The 21751-nt window shown below is 48.5% G+C and overlaps 1 protein-coding gene across 1 annotated transcript in view; it reads right to left on the reverse strand.

The window, feature by feature from the left end:
* ZSWIM4 (zinc finger SWIM-type containing 4) overlaps window positions 1-21751 on the reverse strand; it is a 40287-nt gene that overhangs the window by 4657 nt on the left and 13879 nt on the right. Inside the window, exons 3-13 of the mRNA XM_028711885.2 lie at window positions 11968-12324; window positions 10601-10749; window positions 9848-9998; window positions 7956-8135; window positions 6727-7041; window positions 6148-6285; window positions 5068-5322; window positions 3613-3748; window positions 1611-1768; window positions 1281-1444; window positions 72-153 (exon numbers count right to left, since the gene is read on the reverse strand). Of these exons, the coding sequence (XP_028567718.2) occupies window positions 72-153; window positions 1281-1444; window positions 1611-1768; window positions 3613-3748; window positions 5068-5322; window positions 6148-6285; window positions 6727-7041; window positions 7956-8135; window positions 9848-9998; window positions 10601-10749; window positions 11968-12324 (2085 nt within the window). The remainder of the gene's footprint in view (window positions 1-71; window positions 154-1280; window positions 1445-1610; window positions 1769-3612; window positions 3749-5067; window positions 5323-6147; window positions 6286-6726; window positions 7042-7955; window positions 8136-9847; window positions 9999-10600; window positions 10750-11967; window positions 12325-21751) is intronic.

Genomic DNA, 21751 nt, shown 5'->3' on the forward strand with positions numbered 1-21751 from the left:
TTATTGCGGCCACCAAGGACATTTTTGCAGCAGTGACCGCCTGCCCCAGCAGCCTCATCACAAGCACTCACCAATCTCAGTGGCGCAGCTGACCAGCCAGCGGACCATTTCCCTCCGTCGCCAGGTCATGGTGTTGAGCGTCATTCGCATCACCTACGGGAAGAGCAGCGGGTGACAGGCATTTGAAAGACTGCGTGGAAGGAGCCACAAGGAATCTGAGGAGGGCCACTTGGGATGCCCTCCCTTCCGAGGATGGCTGTTCTTGCTGCTGCTGCTGCTAGCACTGCATCTAGCACTGCAATCCAGTGGTAGGCATGGAAAGAGGCAGTTTCCACCCTGCGTGCCCCTAGGGTGAAACCATTCCTTCCCTCTCAAGTTCCCCACCTGCAAAAGGAGAACTTCAAAGGACAGGAGGAACTCCAAGAAAGTGCCTTGTGATACGGTTGGCTCCCAGGGGAGAAAAGAACAGCACAAAGACAACGCAGGAGACTTTCGCTTAACTTTCTACTCCAAGCAGGTAGATTCCTGCAGTGCAGGGGGCCGGACCATCAGGGTCCCTTTCAACTCTACCCATCAAAGTTCAACATGCATTTACCATAAAAATTATACAGTTTTTCAAGAATGCAGAAACCTCTTGCTCATCCAGGAAGGATTTCAGCAAGGATCGTGGGTGGGAAATGAGCAAATGGTACAAAGATACTGTTTTAAAATTCCTTTTTTTAAAAAGCTCAGTGTCCCTGGTTAGTGAGAATCCACATCCTAAAGCAGGGGTAGGCAACCTAAGGCCCGGGGGCCTTCTCTTTTATATATAACACTTGTAACACTTCGTACATTTCTCCTTACAAAACTTCTTGTAGGTCCAGGGGCCTTCTCAGTCTGGCCCGCGGACAGTCCGGGAATCAGCGTGTTTTTACATGAGTAGAATGTGCCCTTTTATTTAAAATGCATCTCAGGGTTATTTGTGGAGCATAGGAATTCGTTCATTCCCCCCCCCCCCAAAAAAAAATATAGCCCAGCCCACCGCATGGTCTGAGGGACGGTGGACTGGCCCATGGCTGAAAAAGGTTGCTGACCTGACCCCTCTCCTAAAGGAATCTATTGTTTCAAACAGCTGCATCAGAGCTTTTGACTAGAAATTGTCCTGCCAAAAATCATGAGCAGAACTCTCTCACTTGGGATCTTCCATTTTCTGAGTAAAAACTGAAGAGCCGAGAGGACTGGGCTATGGCGATGCCCTGCACCGAGAGCAGGGGACAGGATCTGCTCAAACGCTCCCTCACCTGCAGGCCAAGCTCCAGGGAGATGTTAAGCAAGGTGGTGTCTGGGGGGGTGTTAGCTGGCGTGGCCGTCTTGCAGGCATCTTGGGCCAGCTTGAAGAGCAAGGCTGGAGAGTGGATATTTTGCTGGATGGAGCCCAGAACCATGCGCAGCCAGTTGGGGTCACCTAGAATGAGCCAAGGAAAGGACAGTGTTTATACTCTTCTCAGAGCCAAGAATAGACCCCACGCCTCCGGCCCACTGCTCTGGGCACAGGCGCTCTTCTCCCTTCCAGAGCAGGAGAAAAACCTGTGGCCCCCAGACCTCTGAGCTCCATCCACAGCTGGGGCTACCTTTAGCTGCTGTAAGCATGGCTGATGCCAGCTCACACTGCCGCGTCTCTAAGTGGCCGAGGGTGAACCAGCGGGGAAAGCGATTGGCCATCATGGAGTCCAGGGGGTTCTGGTGCAAGATGTCGCTGGCTGGAAGCACTGTCTCCAACACGGGCAGCCTGCGGGGATTGAGAGGGAAACTGGGTGAGGTTGTTGCCGTGGCAGTAAAAGAGGGACTACCCTGTTTCTCAGAACGTAAGACATTCCCCAAAAATAAGACCTACTTCCAGTTTTGCCTCTCGCTGTAATATAAAATAAGACCTCCCCGATAATAAGGCCTCCCCCGAACACAAGGCCCCCGAAGCTACCGTTAGGCGTCTGACTCCCCTGGACTGTAGCGGCAGGCGCCACCGCGCAGCTCACTGATTGGCCGCAGCATAGCCGAAGCTGTTCAGGCAGTGCGAGGTCTCTTTAAATCAGAGAGCCTGCGCTGACGCCAGGACAAGCTGCCGCCCGCTGCTCGCTCTGCCCTGGCGGAGTCTGGCCGACTCACAATTAAACAATAAATGTGTACCGTATTCTTCTTCATGGAAAATTAAGACACTCCCTGAAAATAAGACCTAGTGCATCTTTGGGAGCAAAAATTAATATAAGACACTGTCTTATTTTCGGGGAAACCTTGCCTGCCAGAAGCAGAGGACCCCAGGAAAGGAAGACCAGGCTCAAGCAGATATTTGGGGGAAACAGAATTTGGAAAGAGGGTGGAGAAGCCAGAAATGGGAAGCGGCAAGGCCCCGGGGCCCTTCCTTCTGGATAGCACTACTGTCAATGTTTGCGGTTGATGGTATTTGGCAGCAGCTGGAAAAGAGCCTGGGATGGCCTGGGAGAGGAAGAGGGTTGGAAGTGGAGAAACAGAGCAAAGTAGGACACAGTACAAGGCCTGATGGGCTGGATTCTGGCCACAAAGAACAACCTGGATCGTACTGCCCCCCCCCCTTCCTCCGCCACTGGAGAACAGCCCTTTCCCCTATGTACCATCTGAAACCTCAATATCCTCTTCAGAGGCCTGACTCTGAATGCCCCTCTCCAAACGAAGGTGAGGCAAATAGGCGCTAGGGAGAAGGCCTTATTGGCCCTGGTCCCTCCCCAGCTATAGAGTAGCCTTCCCAGAGAGGTTCGCCTGGTGCCATCTTTATTGGCCTTTTCAGCACCTTCAGCCAGACCTTTTAAAAACAGCTTCTCAGCTTTAAACAGGAAGAAACACCACGGACAGAATAACTGCCACACACAGGAAGAACAAGGATATAGTTTGAGTGCCTCACTTGCAGTATTATAAATTATTTAATGCAACAATATGAAGTTGTTGTATAAGGGATTGTTGTTTTGACCGGAGTGTAATTGAAATAAATAAGATTTTGGAACGCGGAAATAAAGTAAATAATCAATTCTAGCACACTGGGGGGGGGGGTACCTAAATTATATAATTTGGTATTTGAATGATTGGTATTGGAAAGTGTATTATAATTTGGCATTGTTATAATGAGGCTATTATTGGATTGTATTGAAAACTAATAAAAATTATTATAAAAAAATACAATAAGCTGTGTTTTAATCAACGTTTCAATGTTTCCGAAAGAAATGGATTATGAGCCACCCAGAAAACTTGTGTGTGTTTTTTAATAATATTTATTAAAATTTCAAACAAAATTACAAAAAAATAATAATCAGTATTTCCATATCTTATCTTTCGTTCACTTGTTTCCCGGACCTCCTCACACCTCCCTTTTTTGCATCCCAAATCAGTTAATTAATTCAGCAAATCCTTTCTCTCTTTGTTCTTATCTTGATCCTTTTTCTTAGTATATTTTTACTTCAAATTCCCATCTATTAACAATCCATTTTTATTAACCCTTAATAACATTGCTGCTAAAACCACTTAACTTCATTCCACCCAGAAAACTTTTGTTGTGTGTGTCTCTCTATAGATGAAGGAAGCCCAGCGAAGGGGAAGCAGGGTACATACCTCATGGCTCGCAGGGCCAAGCGGTAGGCCAGCTCCGGGTCATATGGCAGCATGGCCGTGAAGAGGTAGCGAGCAAAGGTGTGCATGGGAACAGTTTCACGGAAGACGACCTCCCCAAATCCACTGAAGGGTCCCCCTGAGAGGAACAGGCAAGCGGGCGATTAACAGATTGATTACCCAGCTCAAAGCACTTTGCCCAAGAAGAGAGGAGAACAAGGGCAAGTAGCAATTCCCAAGCGGACAGCGAGCCACCTGGGGCTGGTTTGTGCCAGCTGGTATCACTGGTCCTTCTCTGTATCCCAGCAGGCCGCCACCGCAGAGGAGGAACATCATGCAGGGCCCCGATCCCCAGGGGACTCAGCATCCCCAACACAACCAACCCCTCTCTCTGCCAGCGACTCAACATCTGAGCCTGCACCCAACTGTCAGCATGTTGCAAGTCAGGTTCATGTTCAAGTGATGGGGACAGATAGTGGCTGGCCCAAGGTCACCCAGGGGGTGTAATATTTATTATTATTATATTTATACCCTGCCCATCTGGCTGGGTTTTCCCAGCCACTCTGGGTGGCTCCCGGCAGAATATTAAAAACACAATAAGGCATCAAACGTTAAAAACTTCCCTAAGCAGGGCTGCCTTCAGATGTCTTCTAAAAGTCAGAGAGTTTTTTATTTCCTTGACATCTGATTAGAGGGAGTTCCACAGGGTGGGCGCCTCTATCAAGAAGGCCCTCTGCCTGGTTCCCAGTAACCTCACTTCTCGCAGTGAGGGAACCGCCAGAAGACCATTTTGTGCTTGGAAATGTACTGGGAGCCAATGTAGGTCTTTCAGGAGTGGTGTTATATAGTCTCGGTGGCCACTCCCAATCACAAGTGTAGCTGATGCATTCTGGATTAGTTGTAGTTTCTGGGTCACCTTCAAAGGTAGCCCCACGTAGAGTGCACTGCAGTAGTCCAAGCGGGAGATAACCAGAGCATGCACCACTCTGGCAAGACAGTCTACGAGCAGGTAGGGTCTCAGCCTGCGTACCAGATGGAGCTGGTAGACAGCTGCCCTGGACACAGAATTGACCTGCGCCTCCATGGACAGCTGTGAGTCCAAAATGACTCCCAGGCTGTGCACCTGGTCCTTCAGGGGCACAGTTACCCCATTCAGGACCAGGGAGTCCTCCACACCTGAGTGGGGCTTTCATCCCCGATCTTCCAGGTCCTAGTTCAACATGTCCCATTCCCCACTGCACCACACAGGTTCTCCTTTAAGCACCCGGCGTTGAAGGCGCTCAAGAGGCCTTCTACTTTCCCTGCGCTCCATCCACTTCTCCATCGCCCAAGAGCAAATCCCTTCCTGCCACCCTGGGAGACCCTTGCTACCTCCTCCGCTCCCTTCAGAGGCATGGTGGGGGAGTGTCAGGTCTACGGGACCCATGGAACCCCCAGCCCAGCCCATCACCCCCTTACCATCCAGGAGCAGGGCCACCTGCTTCCGGAGCACAGGAACCAGCCGCTCATCCAGCTCCATCTCGTCCAGGAGTCCAATCAGCTGCTCCTCACTCCGCACCACTTTGTCCTGGGCGTAGAGCCCCTCCGGCATGGACCTCTGTTGCCCGAGCCCCAGGAGCGCCACCTCCAGGGCCAGCATGAAGTACGACTCACCAGGACTTGAGGGCACTGGAATGTGCTGGTAGAGTGCCTTCTTGGGCTCCGATGCAGAATCTGGGGAGAGGTGGCACAGAGCAGGAACTGAGCCCCCAGCCAGCACAGCTGGGCTCACATAAGGCAGCTGCCCCACTGCTGCAGCAAGCCTGTGTGTGGCCATGCCACAACCTGGCTAGACAAGGGTAAGCTCCTGCACAGGCACAACCCACCATGTGCAGAGCCCTTTCCTCATATGGCCACAGAATAATAATAATATTTTTTTATTTATACCCCGCCTTTCCCAGTTCAAAAACTGGGCTCAGGGCGGCTAACAACAAATTTAAAACACTTTAAAACACTTAATTATAAAAGCAACATAAAATACAGTATAAAAACATGAATAACAATAAAATTCAAAAATCAATTAAATAATCTCCAGGGCTAGCTGGCTGAATTGGTCCTGCCAGCGAGGAGGCCAGGGGAGAATGAGCTGTGGGGTCTCAGAGTGGGTGATCTTCATAAAAGGGGAGGGGGAGGGAAGAGAAGGGAAATAAAAAGATCAGGATGAATTCAAATTAAAGGCCAGGCGGAATAGCTCTGTCTTACAGGCCCGACAGAAGGACGTTAAATCCTGCAGGGCCCTAGTCTCATGGGACCGAGAATTCCAGCAGGTCGGAGCCATCGCTGAAAAGGCCCTGGGCCCTGGTGGAAGATAGTCTAACTTCTAACTAACTCCCACCCCTTTCACACCACCATGGCCCAAAAGTGGTCTTTGGCTATCAGAACCTCAGCTACGGTCAGTTAATCTCTGGTGGATCTATAGACCAGGTGCCAGTGATGCTCAGCTATGAAGAAGGGCCTTGCAGCTCCCCCCTCCCCATTTCCCCCATGTGCCCACAGTACCTGGGTAGAGGGCCAGCACCTCATCATCCATCCGGCAGGCCTCCAGGAAGGTGCGGCAGAGACAACCGATGGGGTCCAGGGGGTGCCCTACCCATCCCTCCAAGTTGGTGATGCTGGTTGTGCCTTTGTGCAAGAGCTCTGGGTGGCGGAAGAGAAGAGGAAGGGATACTTCAGACCCCAAGCCAAAGCAGCCCCACCCCAAACGTCAGTCCCCAAAAGCAATGCTGTGTGATTAAGCAGTCGTGGAAAAGGCCGGCAGCTGCCTCCGTCACCTCCAGGGCCATCACTGCTCAAGCTCACAAGACTGTGTGTCTCAACTGTTCTCTGCTGCTTTCAATGAACAGAAACCCACTGCGACACATCCCAGTTCCTCAGCAGCAAGTCCATTTTTGGACCAGGATTGCTCCATTGCCCACTCTGGGACCTGACCTCAGAAGCACCCTGGAAGTAACAGAGAGCCCCTGTCCTTCTCCAAGCTCCAGTGTCTCCTTTGCAGTCCTGCCGCGATGGCGAGGCCTGGGCTCTGCTGCCAGACTTGGCCTCCCTCCTTCCCATCCCAGTGTGCTAAGCCCTGCTTGCCTTTCTTCTGTTGCTTGTAGCTCTCCAGCTGATGGCGTCGCTGCAAGCGCATGGCGTTGACCACAGCCACAGCCAGGCGCAGGGCCTCTCGGGGGTAACCGTGGGAGCGCAAGGCGTCCACTCGTGCGCAGGCCATGGGGAAGGCATCGCCCAGCCAGAGCGGGTGGCCCTGGGGGTCAAAGCCCAGCTTGTCGCTTCCACTCTTCAAGGAGACACCGTAACAGTCACTGCTCAAGATCTTCTGCAGGTGACAATCACCCCAGCGAAGCTCTGCAGCCTTGATAGCGCGACCAAAGACGGTCTGCCGAACACCAGCTGCCAAGGAGGAAACAGACCAGAGCAGGGCAGGTGAAAATTATGGAAGAGTTCCTCCGACAGGAACACTGGTTTAAATCTAACTAGAACACTCTTCTAAAACGTAACTTCAATCAATAACAATTTACATTTCAAATTAAAATAGAAATGGATTCTCAGTGCTAAATTTTGTTTGCTTTCGTCATCACAGAAATGTGGGCTGCACAAATCTGGAACTGGGGATATATTTGAGGACAGGGCACCTCTCCAAAAGGAGCACCGTGACAACAGGGTCAGGAGCTCTATGGGTGTGCACAGATATATAAAATAAAAAGGATACAATCCTCCTTAGTTTTCTCTCTTTTGTCAGCAAGAGCTGCATACCAAATTCTCATAAACTTGCTTGTCACTGCATATCTCAGTAAGATCTTAATGGTGATACGGCACTTCACGTATGTTACCTCCATAGATTAGGGCTGCCATATGTCCAGGTCTTCCTGGACACATCTGGGAATCGGACTGTCAAAATGGTGTCCCGGCGGATTTTTGACGAATCGACAAAATGTCTGGGGAAACCCAGACTTATAGCAACTTGGGTGATTTTTTGAGGAAAAAGCTGGGATATTTTTTTAAAAAAAGGTCTACAACTTTGTCCAGATTTTCACTTTTGGGACTATGGCAACTGTACCATAGATCGTTGCAATAAATCCCATATAGTAGGTCACAGGAGGTAGAATGCATGAGTGTTAGATGCAGAGTCCTGGCTGCAATAACGTTCTCCCCAAACACACTCCCTAGCATACTGCCTGTGACAATGACTTTATTGACTACTAGCCATGATCGCCAAGAGATTGTAGGGGAAGGCAATCAAGCCCAGGGCCAGGAACTCTGACCCCCCCCCGCAGCCCCCGAAGTTCTGGCCTGGGCTTCCCTACCTGCACTGCGGTTTGGGTTCGGTGGCAAAGTGCTGTTGGCTCCGCTGCTGTCGCAGGAGTAGTTTCCCTCCTCCAGAGGACAGATGTCCAGCTTGTTCCACTTCTTCAGAAGCTGCAGCCATAGAGTCCGCTCCTCCAGCTTGCAGTGAGGGCTCAGGACCACACAAACCCACAAGGCGCCTGGGGCACAAGGAGAAGGGGTAGGGGAGAACAGTCAGGTTAACTTTCGTCTGTTTTCTAAAGCCAGATTAAATGTTTTCCCTTCTGAAGTGCTATGGGGAAGATTGGCTGGTGTCCCATACCAAGATAGGCTGTGCCCATGTTCCCAGGGTGTTGAATGTATGGAACACATTTTATTGCATTGTAGTCTGCATAAACAGGGTTAGACAACATCTAATCAATCCAATACTAATAGAACAACCTGGAATGTCCAGATTCTCCTTGAGGATAAGTTTGATACTATTACACTGCCTGTAGCAAAATTCCTCTCGGAAGCTGTAAAAATGAGAAATCGGTATGTACAGGCTAAAGCTCCTCTGTTGGCTAGGAAGGCTGATTTTACACCTCAATAACAATATACTGGGGACGCGGGTGGCGCTGTGGGTAAAAGCCTCAGCACCTAGGGCTCGCCGATCAAAAGGTCGGCAGTTCGAATCCCCGCAGCGGGGTGCACTCCCGTTGCTTGGTCTCAGCGCCTGCCAACCTAGCAGTTCGAAAGCATCCCCGGGTGCAAGTAGATAAATAGGGACCGCTCTGGCGGGAAGGTAAACGGCGTTTCCGTGTGCTGCGCTGGCTTGCCAGATGCAGCTTTGTCACGCTGGCCACATGACCCGGAAGTGTCCTCGGACAGCGCTGGCCCCTGGCCTCTTAAGTGAGATGGGCGCACAACCCTAGAGTCTGTCAAGACTGGCCCGTATGGGCAGGGGTACCTTTACCTTTAACAATATACTATTGGTGAACTGTGTGTTTTGGGTCTATGGACTGCAATAAAGCTGTGTGATAAGCCAGGGCCACAGGGTGCAGCAATTGCGCTGGGGTCCACACATATTGCGGCCTTGAGCTACAGTATGAAAGACAGACAGCAACAAACAACAAAATATGAGAGTATCTAGCAAACAGGTTGCAGCAGAACTGGGAGGATTCACCAAAGCAGGGATACAGAAGGCCAGGGAGTTTAAAGGCAAAATATAGGGGCACCTCTAAGGGCAGAATTCTGCTCAAGGAGTATTGGCCAGCACACCCCAAGAAACTGCCTTCTCTTCCTCCCAAATCCTACACAATGTCATCAGAAGGCAGGCTTGGGGTATTAATGACACGGCTAGAGACTGCGTAGTTCCTTTTAAATCTCTCCATATAATGTTGCACTCTGCCATGGGTCAGTCTTTAAACAGCTGAGAAGTCAGCTGTTAATCATCTTGTGAAGGACCTCTGGCACCATCTTTGCTTAAGTTCTGCCTGCAGGCTAAAAAACCCCTGTTTCAGATTTTCTTTTCTGCCCAAAACATGGAACTGGCGGAAAGGAGAGAGTGAGGGGAGCAATTTCAACTGAGAGTTCAGCCAATCGTGGAATCAGTGGATGTTATCTTTTTAAAAAAATATTGCTTCTTTAATGCGTTTCAACACTGCAAACTGCTCACATCATTTTGGCATGGGATGAGCTTTAAAAAAAAACCCAAATGAGGCAAACCAAGTCCCACCTCCAACACCTGGGATTTCAGTGGGCTCTGCCCGTATTTCCAAACTTCTCTTTGCAATCCTAAGGACTAGAAACTTCATTTTTAAAAAGAAAAAGACAAGGAGAGAAAGCTGAATAGTTCCGCTGACATGAAGCACACAGCTCCTAGCCTTAGATTCTCCTGGGCAGGCCCAACCCTCGCGTAATATGAACTCACCTAGTTCATCCCAGAGTTGCCGGCACTTGTCAGTCATGCCAGCACCTTGCTGCCGCCAAAGGGCCAGGCGTGGATCCTGCAGGAACTGCTCGGTCATCAGGATGAGCATTCGCGCCCCATTGGAGTCTCGCATTCGCAGCATTTCCCGCACCTGGGAAAGGAGAGAGATCACAACTGGAAAGGAGAAGGCCAAGGGATCCAGAAAGCAACTGCCTCTTCTCTCCCAAAGATGTAAAGCCATGTGCAGACAACTGTCACAAACCTCTCCACCTACCAGCACCTCCAGCTACCCTGAGCCCCGTGCCCTCCTCCTTTGGGCTGTGTTGACACCTCAGCACTCAAGAGTCCTGCATGTCAAAACGGCCAGTTGACTTTGCCCAGTTACCAGTTATCATCATCTTCTCCATGCTGCCGGCATCTTTCTATATCCCCAAAATGTCAGCAACCCAACACTTTTAAAAAGCTTTGTTTTAGAAGGAACCAGAGGTCGGGGGGTGCTTCCCGATCTCTTTAGGAACAGGATGAAGGAACATTATAACTCTTATGCCCAAGCAATGGCAACTTTCCATGCCACACACTGTATGCCCCCCCGCCAGGCAAAAAGACCGCCCTAAAGGACTAAGTGAATGGGCAGAGTTACTACTCCACCGACCAGGCAGGGGCTGACCAAGGAGATGATGTGGCTCGAATCATGCCCACAATGATGCGTAAGAGGAGGAAAGAGGGCTGGGTCCACAAATAAGAGGCTTTTACCTTGTTGAACATGGACTGGAGCTGCTTGCTTGCCCCGTAGTAGCCGCCATTTGAGAGTAGCTGCTTCACCTGCTCTTGGATCTGCTCCTCATCCAGGTGCCAGCAGTTTGCATCCTCAATGCCAGCACCAGCTGTGGGGTCAGGGGCACCTGGCAAGAGACGGCCAAAGCATCCATTGCTACACACACCCAAGACCTGACCCAGCTGGGTTACCCACGAGTGCACGTAACAATAAGTGAATCCAGTTTAACGAAAGTGAGTAGAGTTCAACCTCCTGTCCAGTAAAGTGAAAAGGGGCGGCTGAACGAGGTGCCTTTGGGGAGCTGAGGGCAGGAAGAGTGTGACCATCGTTCTTTTGAACTTCAAAAGTAAGAGAGGACGTTTGCAATATATAGACCGTGATCCCCTCAACATAAAAGGTTTGTGAATATACATGTATAAAAGTTCATGCACAAGAGTGAAACAGAAATGGGTCAACACGCCTGTGCAGCTGAATTGTGAGAGCTGCAGTGTCCTGGCATTGGAGCTGAGCTTGGAAGCAGAGCTGGAATGATAAGAGATAAGACGACAGGCCCATCAGAGTTGCTACTTGTGCAAGGAATAGAAATACAAAGCTTATCTGATGCTCACGGAATGTGAGTATCACCCATGCGGAACTAGCCTTATTCATATCTCATTATATAATTGTTGCACCATTTGCAGCAATGTAGCACTGTGGCGCTGTGGTCTAAACCACAGTGCCTAGGGCTTGCCGATTAGAAGGTCGGCGGTTCGAATCCCCACGACAGGGTGAGCTCCCGTTGCTCAGTCCCTGCTCCTGCCAACCTAGCAGTTCGAAAGCACGTCAAAGTGCAAGTAGATAAATAGGTACCACTCCGGCGGGAAGGCAAATGGGGTTTCCGTGCGCTGCTCTGGTTGGCCAGAAGCAGCTTAGTCATGTTGGCCACATGACCTAGAAGTTGTCTGCGGACAAACGCCGGCTCCCTCGGCCAGTAAATCGAGATGAGCGCCACAACCCCAGAGTTGTCCGCGACTGGACTTAACGATCAGGGGTCCCTTTACCTAGCACTGCTAGTCTACAATACAGATTCTCTCTACACCCTCTCTTTTCTGTGTAAGAGGTGTTGTCCCCTTGTAACAGTGGCGGTCATGGTGAATCAGATTTTTGGCCTTCACTCGGCAGTCAAGGAGAATTTAGGCTGTTCCTTTTTGGCAGCTGACATGGAAGAGCCCCAGCACTCAACTACCCACTCCATGACCAGGAGGAGGAAATGAGCAAGCAAGGGATGTTGCTGCACCTGCAGCTGTCCTGTGCCCTCTGCGCTGCTTCCTCTGTCTCCCCTGGGGACCCAAACAGAGTTTCATACCATGCACTCGGTTGATCTCGGAGCCAAGCAGCAAAATCTCATCAGCAAGTCTCTGCGCGGTCGGCAGCACCTCCGTGTGGTGCGCGCTGATCAGGTACTGCACAAATTTCTGCAGCTGGTCCCGGTTCATTTGGGACAGCGTTTCCGAGATGGGCAGGCGCAGCTCCACCTGGCGGGCCTGCCGGATGCGGTGCAGGGACAAGGCCACCACGTGGGCACAGTAGAAGATGTCCCGGTTGTCGCAGGCACAGCTCACTGACGTGATCTTACAGCGGTCAAAACTGATGGAGACATGGTAACTGTGCTCAGGCTCGCTGGGGCCTGGAGGTTCCGTCACAATCCCGCTCAGGTGGAAACCTGTGTGTTCAAAGAGGAGGAAGAAAAGAAACAAATAGTCAGTGAACATACAAAGTGTCTGCCCGTGACCAAGAGAACTAAAGGACCAAAAAATGAGGACCATTCCCCCTCCCTTCCCCCAGCAGGGAAGGTGAAGGTCTCGCAGACAGCAAGCACGACCAAATTAATTAAGCTACACAGGGGGTTAGGAAAAACCAGCCTGATGGGGACATTTTTAGGGGACTAACGTTTGGCCATGAACACAAATCCTTGCCCTGAAACCAGCTGTGTAGTGAACAGACATTAACGGAAACTGACAGGCCAGGAGTCCAACCACTTAACTTTCATCCTGCTCAGTTTGAACAAGGCACAACAGTCCTCTTAGCTTAGAACAGGCATGGCCAAACTTGCCCGCCAGATTTTTGGGACTACAATTCCCATCATCCCTGACCACTGGTCCTGTTAGCTAGGGATGATGGGAGTTGTAGTCCCAAAACATCTGGAGGGCTGAGTTTGGCCATGCCTGGAAAAAGGAACAGGACAAATATGAATCACAGAAATGCAGAATTTAGTTCTAGAATCTAGTTCAACCCTTTGCAATGCAGAAATCTAAAGAGCCCAACCCACAGCACAATCCTTATTCAGAAAGTTCACAGTCAGCCCCCTTCAGGGGTGACCCTAGAGCATAATTTAAAGCAGGTGGTTTTTGAAAATTATTATTCATTAAACAGATAGGCTGTCCTTCATCCAAGGATCATGCGGAGCTGCTGAAAAGCCAGAGGAAATCCCGCCCACTCAAAAATAGGTGAGCTTGGCCCAGACCTGCCTGCAGGGTTCTGATCTTGGCTGCACCTGCAGCTTAACCTGGAAGTGGTACCAGGCAGGTAACACACCTGAGCGAGGTGGAGGAAGTCCTGGGAGGTGCAGCTCAGCTGCATTGACCAAGTGGGTGAGTCACACACAGATGACGAAAGCAGGCACACTGACAAAGCAGGCGGGGCCCAAGGCCACACCTGTAGACCCTGGTGCATCACAGCCCAAGCACAGCAAAGGAGGACACCTTGCTGGTAGTGCCAGCTAGGCCATACGGACCAGTAGGGTGACTCACTCTAACTGGCCCCACACCCTGCAGCTTGTCCTCAGCCCTCTGGCACGGGGAAGCTACTGGCTACACAGACAGCAGCCAGGCACAACCCTGTCCTCAACCACAGAGAGAGAGAGAGAGAGAGAGAGAGAGAGAGAGAGAGAGAGAGAGAGCAGACCTAGAGCTCTGCAAATTCACCTGGACATCCACCCTGGCACAGCCCAGGCACAATATAATAGGCAAAGTAGAAAAACAAACTGCTCCTGCAGGGGAAATGTTACTAACAGCCTTAGGTATGGGGCTCCATAAGGACACAACTAGAAAGCCCACATTTCAGAGATCACAAGCACCGTTTTGGTGCTTGGCACCTTGGTACTCCCAGTCCTGTTAACAGCATGTCTGTATCACAACACCAATATGTACATCTGTGGTGCAGCAGAATGGATATTACTCAATTTTGTAAATATCTTTGTTTTCGTGTGTTGTAATTCACTCTGAGATTCCCGCCCCCCCCCCTTAAAATATAAAGTGGTATAGAAATGAAATGAATACTACTACTACTAATAAAAATATAAATATAAAAATCCCCCCAAAGGTACCTGAACATTCCATTGTGGCCACCACAACCTAGATTTATGGTGCCATTTGGTGATAAGCTTATATATCTAAATTTCTAACACTGCCCCTGGCCATCAGTCATTCTGACTGGGGCTGATAGGGGCTGGGGTCTCTGGCAACATCTGGAAGACACCCCTTTGGCTACCCCTATTCTAGGAAAACAGGGGACAAAGTAAATACGTCATAATAATTCAGTGGAATAGTTTCCTTGAAACTCCAAATGCTATGTAACCTGTAGGTCCATCTTCAGTCCTATATTCAAGAAACATGTCATGATGACTTCAGAGCTATAAGCTCAAGTTCAGTGGCAGAGGACAGAAGGGCAAATAATAAAGGGGAACAAAATTAAAGTAGCTAGCCCCCAGGAAATTAATAAACTGGACAATAAAAAGGTAAAGGTAAAGGTACCCCTGCCCATACGGGCCAGTCGTGTCCGACTCTAGGGTTGTGCGCCCATCTCACTTAAGAGGCCGGGGGCCAGCGCTGTCCGGAGACACTTCCGGGTCACGTGGCCAGCGTGACGAAGCTGCTCTGGTGAGCCAGCACCAGCGCAGCACACGGAACGCCGTTTACCTTCCCGCTATAAAGCGGTACCTATTTATCTACTTGCACTTTTTAAGGGTGCTTTCGAACTGCTAGGTGGGCAGGAGCTGGGACCGAAAGACGGGAGCTCATCCCGCCGCGGGGATTCGAACCGCCAACCATGCGATCGGCAAGCCCTAGGCGCTGAGGTTTTACCCACAGCGCCACCCGCATCCCCCCATACTGGACAATACAGAACTTCAAAACAATAGAACTTCTGTCAAAGCTCTTTGAACATCGGTTCTAAAACATTAAAGGTAAAGGTACCCCTGACCGTTAGGTCCAGTCGCGAACGACTCTGGGGTTGCGTGCTCATCTCGCTCTACGGGCCAAGGGAGCCGGCAGTTGTCCGCAGGCAGCTTCTGGGTTATGTGGCCGTTTACCTTCCCACCACAGTGGTAACTATTTATCTACTTGCACTTTGACGTGTTTTCGAACTGCTGGGTTGGCAGGAGCTGGGACCGAGCAATGGGAGCTCACGCCGTCACGGGGATTCGAACCGCCGACCTTCCAATCGGCAAGCCCAAGAGGATCAGTGGTTTAGACCACAGCGCCACCCACGTCCCTTCTAAGACATTAGGATAGCTAAATAAGAGAAGCAGTACATTTAAGTGGTATTTTCAAACAACTTTTTTGCACACAGGGCTCATCTATACTTCCACTTGTTCTGCTGCTTTCCCCCAGGGAAAACCCGCTCTTTACCACTGAATTGTAGCAAACATCAATTGGATTTTCTGTGGATTGACGTATGCTCCAATTCCAATTCAGGTTTTCGAGCGGAAAGCAGCAGGGCAAATGTAAAACCTCTGAGAGCCATGCCTTATAGCCACAGGACAAGTGGCAGTGTGGACAAGCCTTAAGGTTGCATTCCTAAATACTGGGAATTAAGCCCCATTGAACTTAGCGGTATTTACTTCTGAAGAAGTCTCCATAGGTTTGTGCTACCACTCGCTCCTGAAAAATGATATGCATTGAGAATCTTGTATTAAATATAGCCACAAAAAGTCTTTAGCTATTCTGTACATCAGAGTGTTGCCCCATCATTGGCATAAACATCTACAGTAAGATGGAAAAAGAGCAGCTTTGATTAAAAGTTGTGATAAAACAGAAACGTGTTGAAGCATCAGGGATTGGTCTTGGGACATATTTTAATCAATATTTTTTATTAGGTAGGAGGAGCTCATTGATAAAGTCTACAAATGAAAGGAGGTGAAAAGCCATTGCTTCTAAAGAACCAGGAGGACAAACTGGATTAATTCACTGAGCAGAGCGATGGAATGAAATCCTACAGCGGAAAGAGTTGGAGTCATACGCTGAAACTACCACAGTTTTCTGTATTATTAGCAAAGGACTCATCGGCTGCAAATAACAAATGAGGAAAGAACTGGGCAGATCCTGCTCAGTCACAAAAGGCTATGAGCCACCCAGGAGATGCAGCTGTAAAGGAGACAAATGTAATTCTTCGCTGTACGAGATGGAGCACTTTCAAGCAGGAAGCATTAATGAGTTTGCACAAGCCTTTGGCAAGATGTCATCTAGAAGGCGAACCTGGCCACTCTTTTCGAGGAGGAAAAAAAATCCAACAGGAGCAGAAGGAGAAGTCAATAAATATTTATCTATCTTATTTTAAGGCGACAGCAACTATAAAACAATATGTTAAAATATAATTGATAAATCTAGACTGGCAATTTGGAGATGGTACTGAAAGGCGGGAAGAGGTAGAGGCTTCTCCAGTATCCCATATTTAACTTCACCTTTGTGAGTTGCCTAGAATTATCTGCTCCAGAATCACCTGAAGACACACTGGCCTGGTTTACGCAAGACCAGGCACCCCCAAAGTCGGCCCTCCAGCTGCTGTTGGACTACAATTCCCATCATCCCTGACGACTGGTCCTGTTAGCTAGGGATGATGGGAGTTGTAGTCCCAAAACAGCTGGAGGGCTGACTTTGGGGATGTCTGCGTAAGACTGACCGCGAACCAGCAGCACGTGATCCAAAGCAGTACGTCAAGAATATGGTTATTGCTCGATGTTTACTTTGGGGGGAACTGACAAGGGGTCCATGTTCAGACGAGACCACAAGCCAGCCTCAGAGCTGTTTTTAATCCGTGGCTAAGCAGGAGCAGGGGTGAAATGCCGCGGGAATAGCCTGCTCACAATAAATCACAGCTTTAAGCTACTGTTTAATGCGACAAAGTGAGCTACTGTGCCTTGCATTTAACTGATGGTGCCGTTAATGGAAGACCCTGGCTTGGGGCTATGGGGTGAGCTTAAGGACTTCTTGCTTCATCCCAGCCCTAGGACACTATGGTAAAGGTAAAGGACCCCTGGACGGTTAAGTCCAGTCAAAGGCGACTATGGGGTTGCGGAGCTCATCTCACTTTCAGGCAGAGGGAGCCGGCATTTGTCCACAGACAGCTTTCTGGGTCATGTGGCCAGCAGGACTAAACCGTTTCTGGCACAATGGAACACTACTACTACTACTACTACTACTACTACTACTACTACTACTACGGCTTATTTAGCTACCTGGAGTATGGCGACTGCAAGATGACAGTGGTAAAAACATGCCACTGCTTATCATATTTTGTTTAAGCATTTTTCTATTTTTGCTGCATCAGGAGTACTAAAGAGAACCCCTAAACTCCAGCCCACCTGAAGCTAGCAACCTTTTGACTTGCACATATTTCACATCCGTTATACTATAAGCGGTAACTCAAGCCTTGCAGGGTAGGTTATCATTTCTGCTTCCGTATGACTCAACTCCAAAGTCTAATCTGAAGTGGTAACTTTTCTGGTTTTGATTGGAGGCTTTAAAACACGCTAGTGGCAAGGCAAATCTCAGCTTAGGTCTACCAGTGCAGAAGAAAAAGGTGAAAGGGTGGACTGTACCACTTCAGACATGGATGGGGGTGTCATCTTGAAGGATCCCCCAATTCTTATTCTCTTTATTGTGTTAGCTTTTTTGCTTTCTTTCTTTTTTTAACTAGCAGAGAGTTTATAACGCACAGGAGCATTTGGAAGCAGGATTCCAGTCACCTGCACCAGAGCAGTGCAGCCCGTGATCCCTTTTCGCTATGCTGCAAGCCCAGCTCCAACTCCAAAGCCTCATTTTCATTAAAAGGCCAAGCTCTGCTCTCATACAGCTCAACAACTTGCTTGAATAGCAATACCTGCTGCATGCATAACAAAACAGCTGTAACTCCAAAGGACAGAAAGGACTTTTGTATTCAAATAACGTGTGGGGGTAGTATCCAAATTAATCAGCATGCTCTCAGCACATTTGCTCTCTTTTATATCTAAGTTTATTTAGGGAGATATTCGTCATACTCCCAGCAGACTGCTTGGACCCATGTTACAAAAAAAATAAAATAAAAATGAAATAGTTAAAACATCAAATAAAACAATCCAGACTAAAACAAATTCAAGCTTCAAGGAAAATATTTCAGATCCTTCTCTAAGTGACATTTTGCTTACCCCATATTTATTTACCTATTTAATTTATGTAGCTGCCCCATAGCAGAAGAACTCTAGGAAGCCAGTGTGGTCTAGTGGTTAGAGTGTCAGACTATTAACTGAGAGATCAGGGTTCAAATCCCCACTCAGTCTTGAAGCTCGCCTGGTGACCTTGGGCCAGTCACAGCCTCCTAACCTACCTCACAGGGTAGGGGGTTAGAAGTATGGGGGGGTGAACCATACACTCCTTGCAGAAAAAGATAAATGCAATAAATAAGCTCATCTGCTTACTTGCTTAGGAAAGCTGGAGGAGCCAGTCAGATGGAGTTGTCAACCTGGCATCCAGAGATCTCCATGCGGTTGCAATGGGCAAAATGCGCCTGGCGCCTGGCTAATTTCTAACACTAGCTCAGGGATGGTGCGGGTTCCACTCCAGCAACATCTAGAGGGCACCTCAGTGGGCATCCATGTGCTGCAACTACTCAAGAGGCAAACTCATATTTGAGGCAGAATTATTCAAACATGCGTACACACCGCACAGCGACTCTCCACTGAGCATGCGGACTGCCTCCATTTATAAGCACTGTCTTTGAAGCAACATTTGAGAAAAGATAGGCACTGTTCATGCTATCAAATGAAGCAAGCATGTGTGCTCATTTGCAATGAATAGTGAGCACACATAGCTGAGCTGCTCAAAGAACAGGGAGATGGCTTCAAGTCCCCTCACCCCCATTTTATAAAAATGGGTAGTTAAAGAGGGCAGGCAGCTAGAAACCGTATCAAGGGGTCAGGATCAGTTACCAGCAGGTAGCAACACTTGCTACTCAGACATAAACACTTCTGAACACAAAGGTTTTATTAAGTTATCCAGCTCACAGCTATCGCAAGAATAATCCTCAAGTAAAAATGTCTTTCCTTAAAGTGATCACTGGCACAATTCCATAGCTTACTCACTGAACTCTTGTTATGCAAAGAAAAACTTGTCTACCATGTCTATCAGCCAGTTTCACTGGACAAGCCCTGAGCTCCAATATTAGGACAATGAGACACATTTTACTCTACACTATGCGGGATTTTGACAGAAATACCTTTCCCCTTAGTCTTTTCTTCTAAATGAAAAGCCCCAAACACTTCAACCTGTTCCAGTAATAGGCTTTACCCCTATTTAATTGCTCTTTTCCCACTACCCTTTTAGTTCTAGAAAAGAAATTGAAAAGAGGTAACCAGAACATTTTGGCTAGGTGGTGCCCTCCAGATTTTGATGAAACACAGATGCTAGCACCATTCAGTATTAGCCATGCTATCTGGGGTCAATGGGATTTGGGAGTTCAAAACATTGGGAGGGCAATTAGTTATTTACCCCAGATTTACACGGCATTTTAAACAGTGTTAGAAACGGAGATATGAAAGCTAGGAACTAAATGGCACCTTAAACCTAGGTTATGGGCACAACAACGGAATGCACACTTTTTAATAACAAGAATACAAAGTTGAAAATGAATGAACTGCAGCTAAAATATTACGTTCATTTTTCACATGCAAAAAATAAAGCCATGTTTCCCCTGCCCACCCCCCTATTTTTCTCAAGAGGGTCTCTTCTCCAGTCTTCTGAGAGTGGCTGGAAGTGGGGAGGCAGAAAAAGGTCCCCCTTACCTTCCACTCTGCAGTTTTAATCTGAAATCTTAGGCCCACCACTGCGCCCGGGCCTCAGAAACGGCTTGCGCCAATGAAACTCCTTGACGCAAAACGCGCCTAGAACAATGGGAGTTTTTAACAGTGGTTTTAAAATATTGAATTTTGACCACCACCCTCATGTTATCTCCCATCCCATGTGCAAGCACCCTCCCAAGAGAGATACTGATTACTCTGAGCAGATTGTGTTCCATTAGGACTAAATCCGGCTTGAAAAACTAAGTATATTTACAGTGTGCATGATTAAGAACATAAAGAGTCCGCCTGATCAAGCCAATGGCCCATCTAATCTAGCATTCTGTTCTCACAGTGGCCAACCAAAGGCCTGTGGGAAGCCTGCAAAGTGGACATGAGCTCAACAGAATATTTTGGAACTGTAAATGTGTGAAGAATCTTGAGATAAAAGAAAGACTTTAACAAAATGTTATGTTTGGTCTGTATCCAGTACATAAGTTCCAGATTTGTTGTCTGTCAGAAAAAATTGTGATTATTATGGGAAAGACAGCACTAAGTCATTTTTATTAAACAAGATCCAGCTGTTTAAGTTACTTCATCTTTCTTTTCAGACAACTGAGAGCGCTTTACCTACTGCTTGGCCAAAACAACACCGAGTAGGAGGGGAAAACCAGTGTTGGGGATTCTGTGGCCTCCAGACGGTTCTGGACTCCCTTCAGCGCCAACGAACATGGCCAATGATCAGGGCAGATCATTCAACATATAGAAAACCACTGGTTTCCCACCCACCCCTGCTTTAGATGTTACTTTAGGACTTAATATGTGACCCAGAGCTAAAATTCCAGAACTTGTTTCCAGTGGCATGGCTTTACTTTAAAAAACAGTAGGTGCAGAATGCCATTCCTTTATTGAGCCAGAACTATACACCACGCAGATCCAATATTAAGAATGGCTTTCATACCAGAAGGGCATGAGTTCCAGACAGTCTTGCTTCTCTGTTTTAACTCTGTCCAATAAATGTTGCAACAAGCAGTTCACACTTTTACTTTTATATACAATGGCTTAGATCCAAACTAAGTTAGCTGAACTTGGGTCCCAAGTTCGTAACCTGAGTTTTGCAAATCAGCCAAACTAAGTCTGCCCGTGGTATTCATGGAGCAGATTTCAAGTATTCCAAACGCACATATTGTCTCGATGTATTTACAGCCTGTCCTGCAAGGCAGGCCAGGATCATACCAATGTTGTGGGTGCCGAACCCCAGGGAACGGTGGCTTGTTTAAGGCTACCAAGTTTATGGCTGAGGTGGAAGTTGAACTGGGATTTCCTGGCACGCAGCTCCTGCTCATCAGTTCTACTTTTGACTTAGCAAGTCTGTAACATTTGCAGCAGTCATATGGGGCAGTTCTGAGGTCTTGATGACATGGCAGTCTGCTCAGCTCAGGCAGCTTCCAAGATCCCTTGAACAGGTTAGGGGGAGTTGCAGGCAGGAAACCCAATACCATGTTGGCCTTTCTGTTACCAAAAGACTCTAGGCTAGGGGCAGGAAGAGGGGAAAGGAATGTAAATCTAGTATTGGTGGCCAGAAATCTGAAAGTGGAAGCCTGTCTCCTGAGCACTGTTACATAGCAGAACGACCCTGTTGGTGGTGGTGAGCTTCACATCTATTGTACAGAAATGTTAAAATAATTTCCAGTCTTTACTGGGCATGGTTGTTGTTGGTTTTTTTGAAAATCACACGTATACTAGAAAGGGGAAGGGAGGAAGAGAACCTGTTTCGCCAAGGTTACATCTGACCCCTTGACCTCCAGTCTTGCGTTTCAAGGTCACATCACTGGGATACTATATTATGCCTAAATCTCGAGTGCTAGCCACTACAAAATATTTAATGTTCTGTTTGCTTTTATAGGGTGGCGGGTGGCGCTGTGGGTAAAACCTCAGCGCCTAGGACTTGCCGATCGCATGGTCGGCGGTTCGAATCCCCGCGGCGGGGTGCGCTCCCATTGCTCGGTCCCAGCGCCTGCCAACCTAGCAGTTCGAAAGCACCTCCGGGTGCAAGTAGATA

Source organism: Podarcis muralis, chromosome 17 (genome assembly GCF_964188315.1).
Source record: "Podarcis muralis chromosome 17, rPodMur119.hap1.1, whole genome shotgun sequence".
NCBI lineage: Eukaryota > Metazoa > Chordata > Lepidosauria > Squamata > Lacertidae > Podarcis > Podarcis muralis.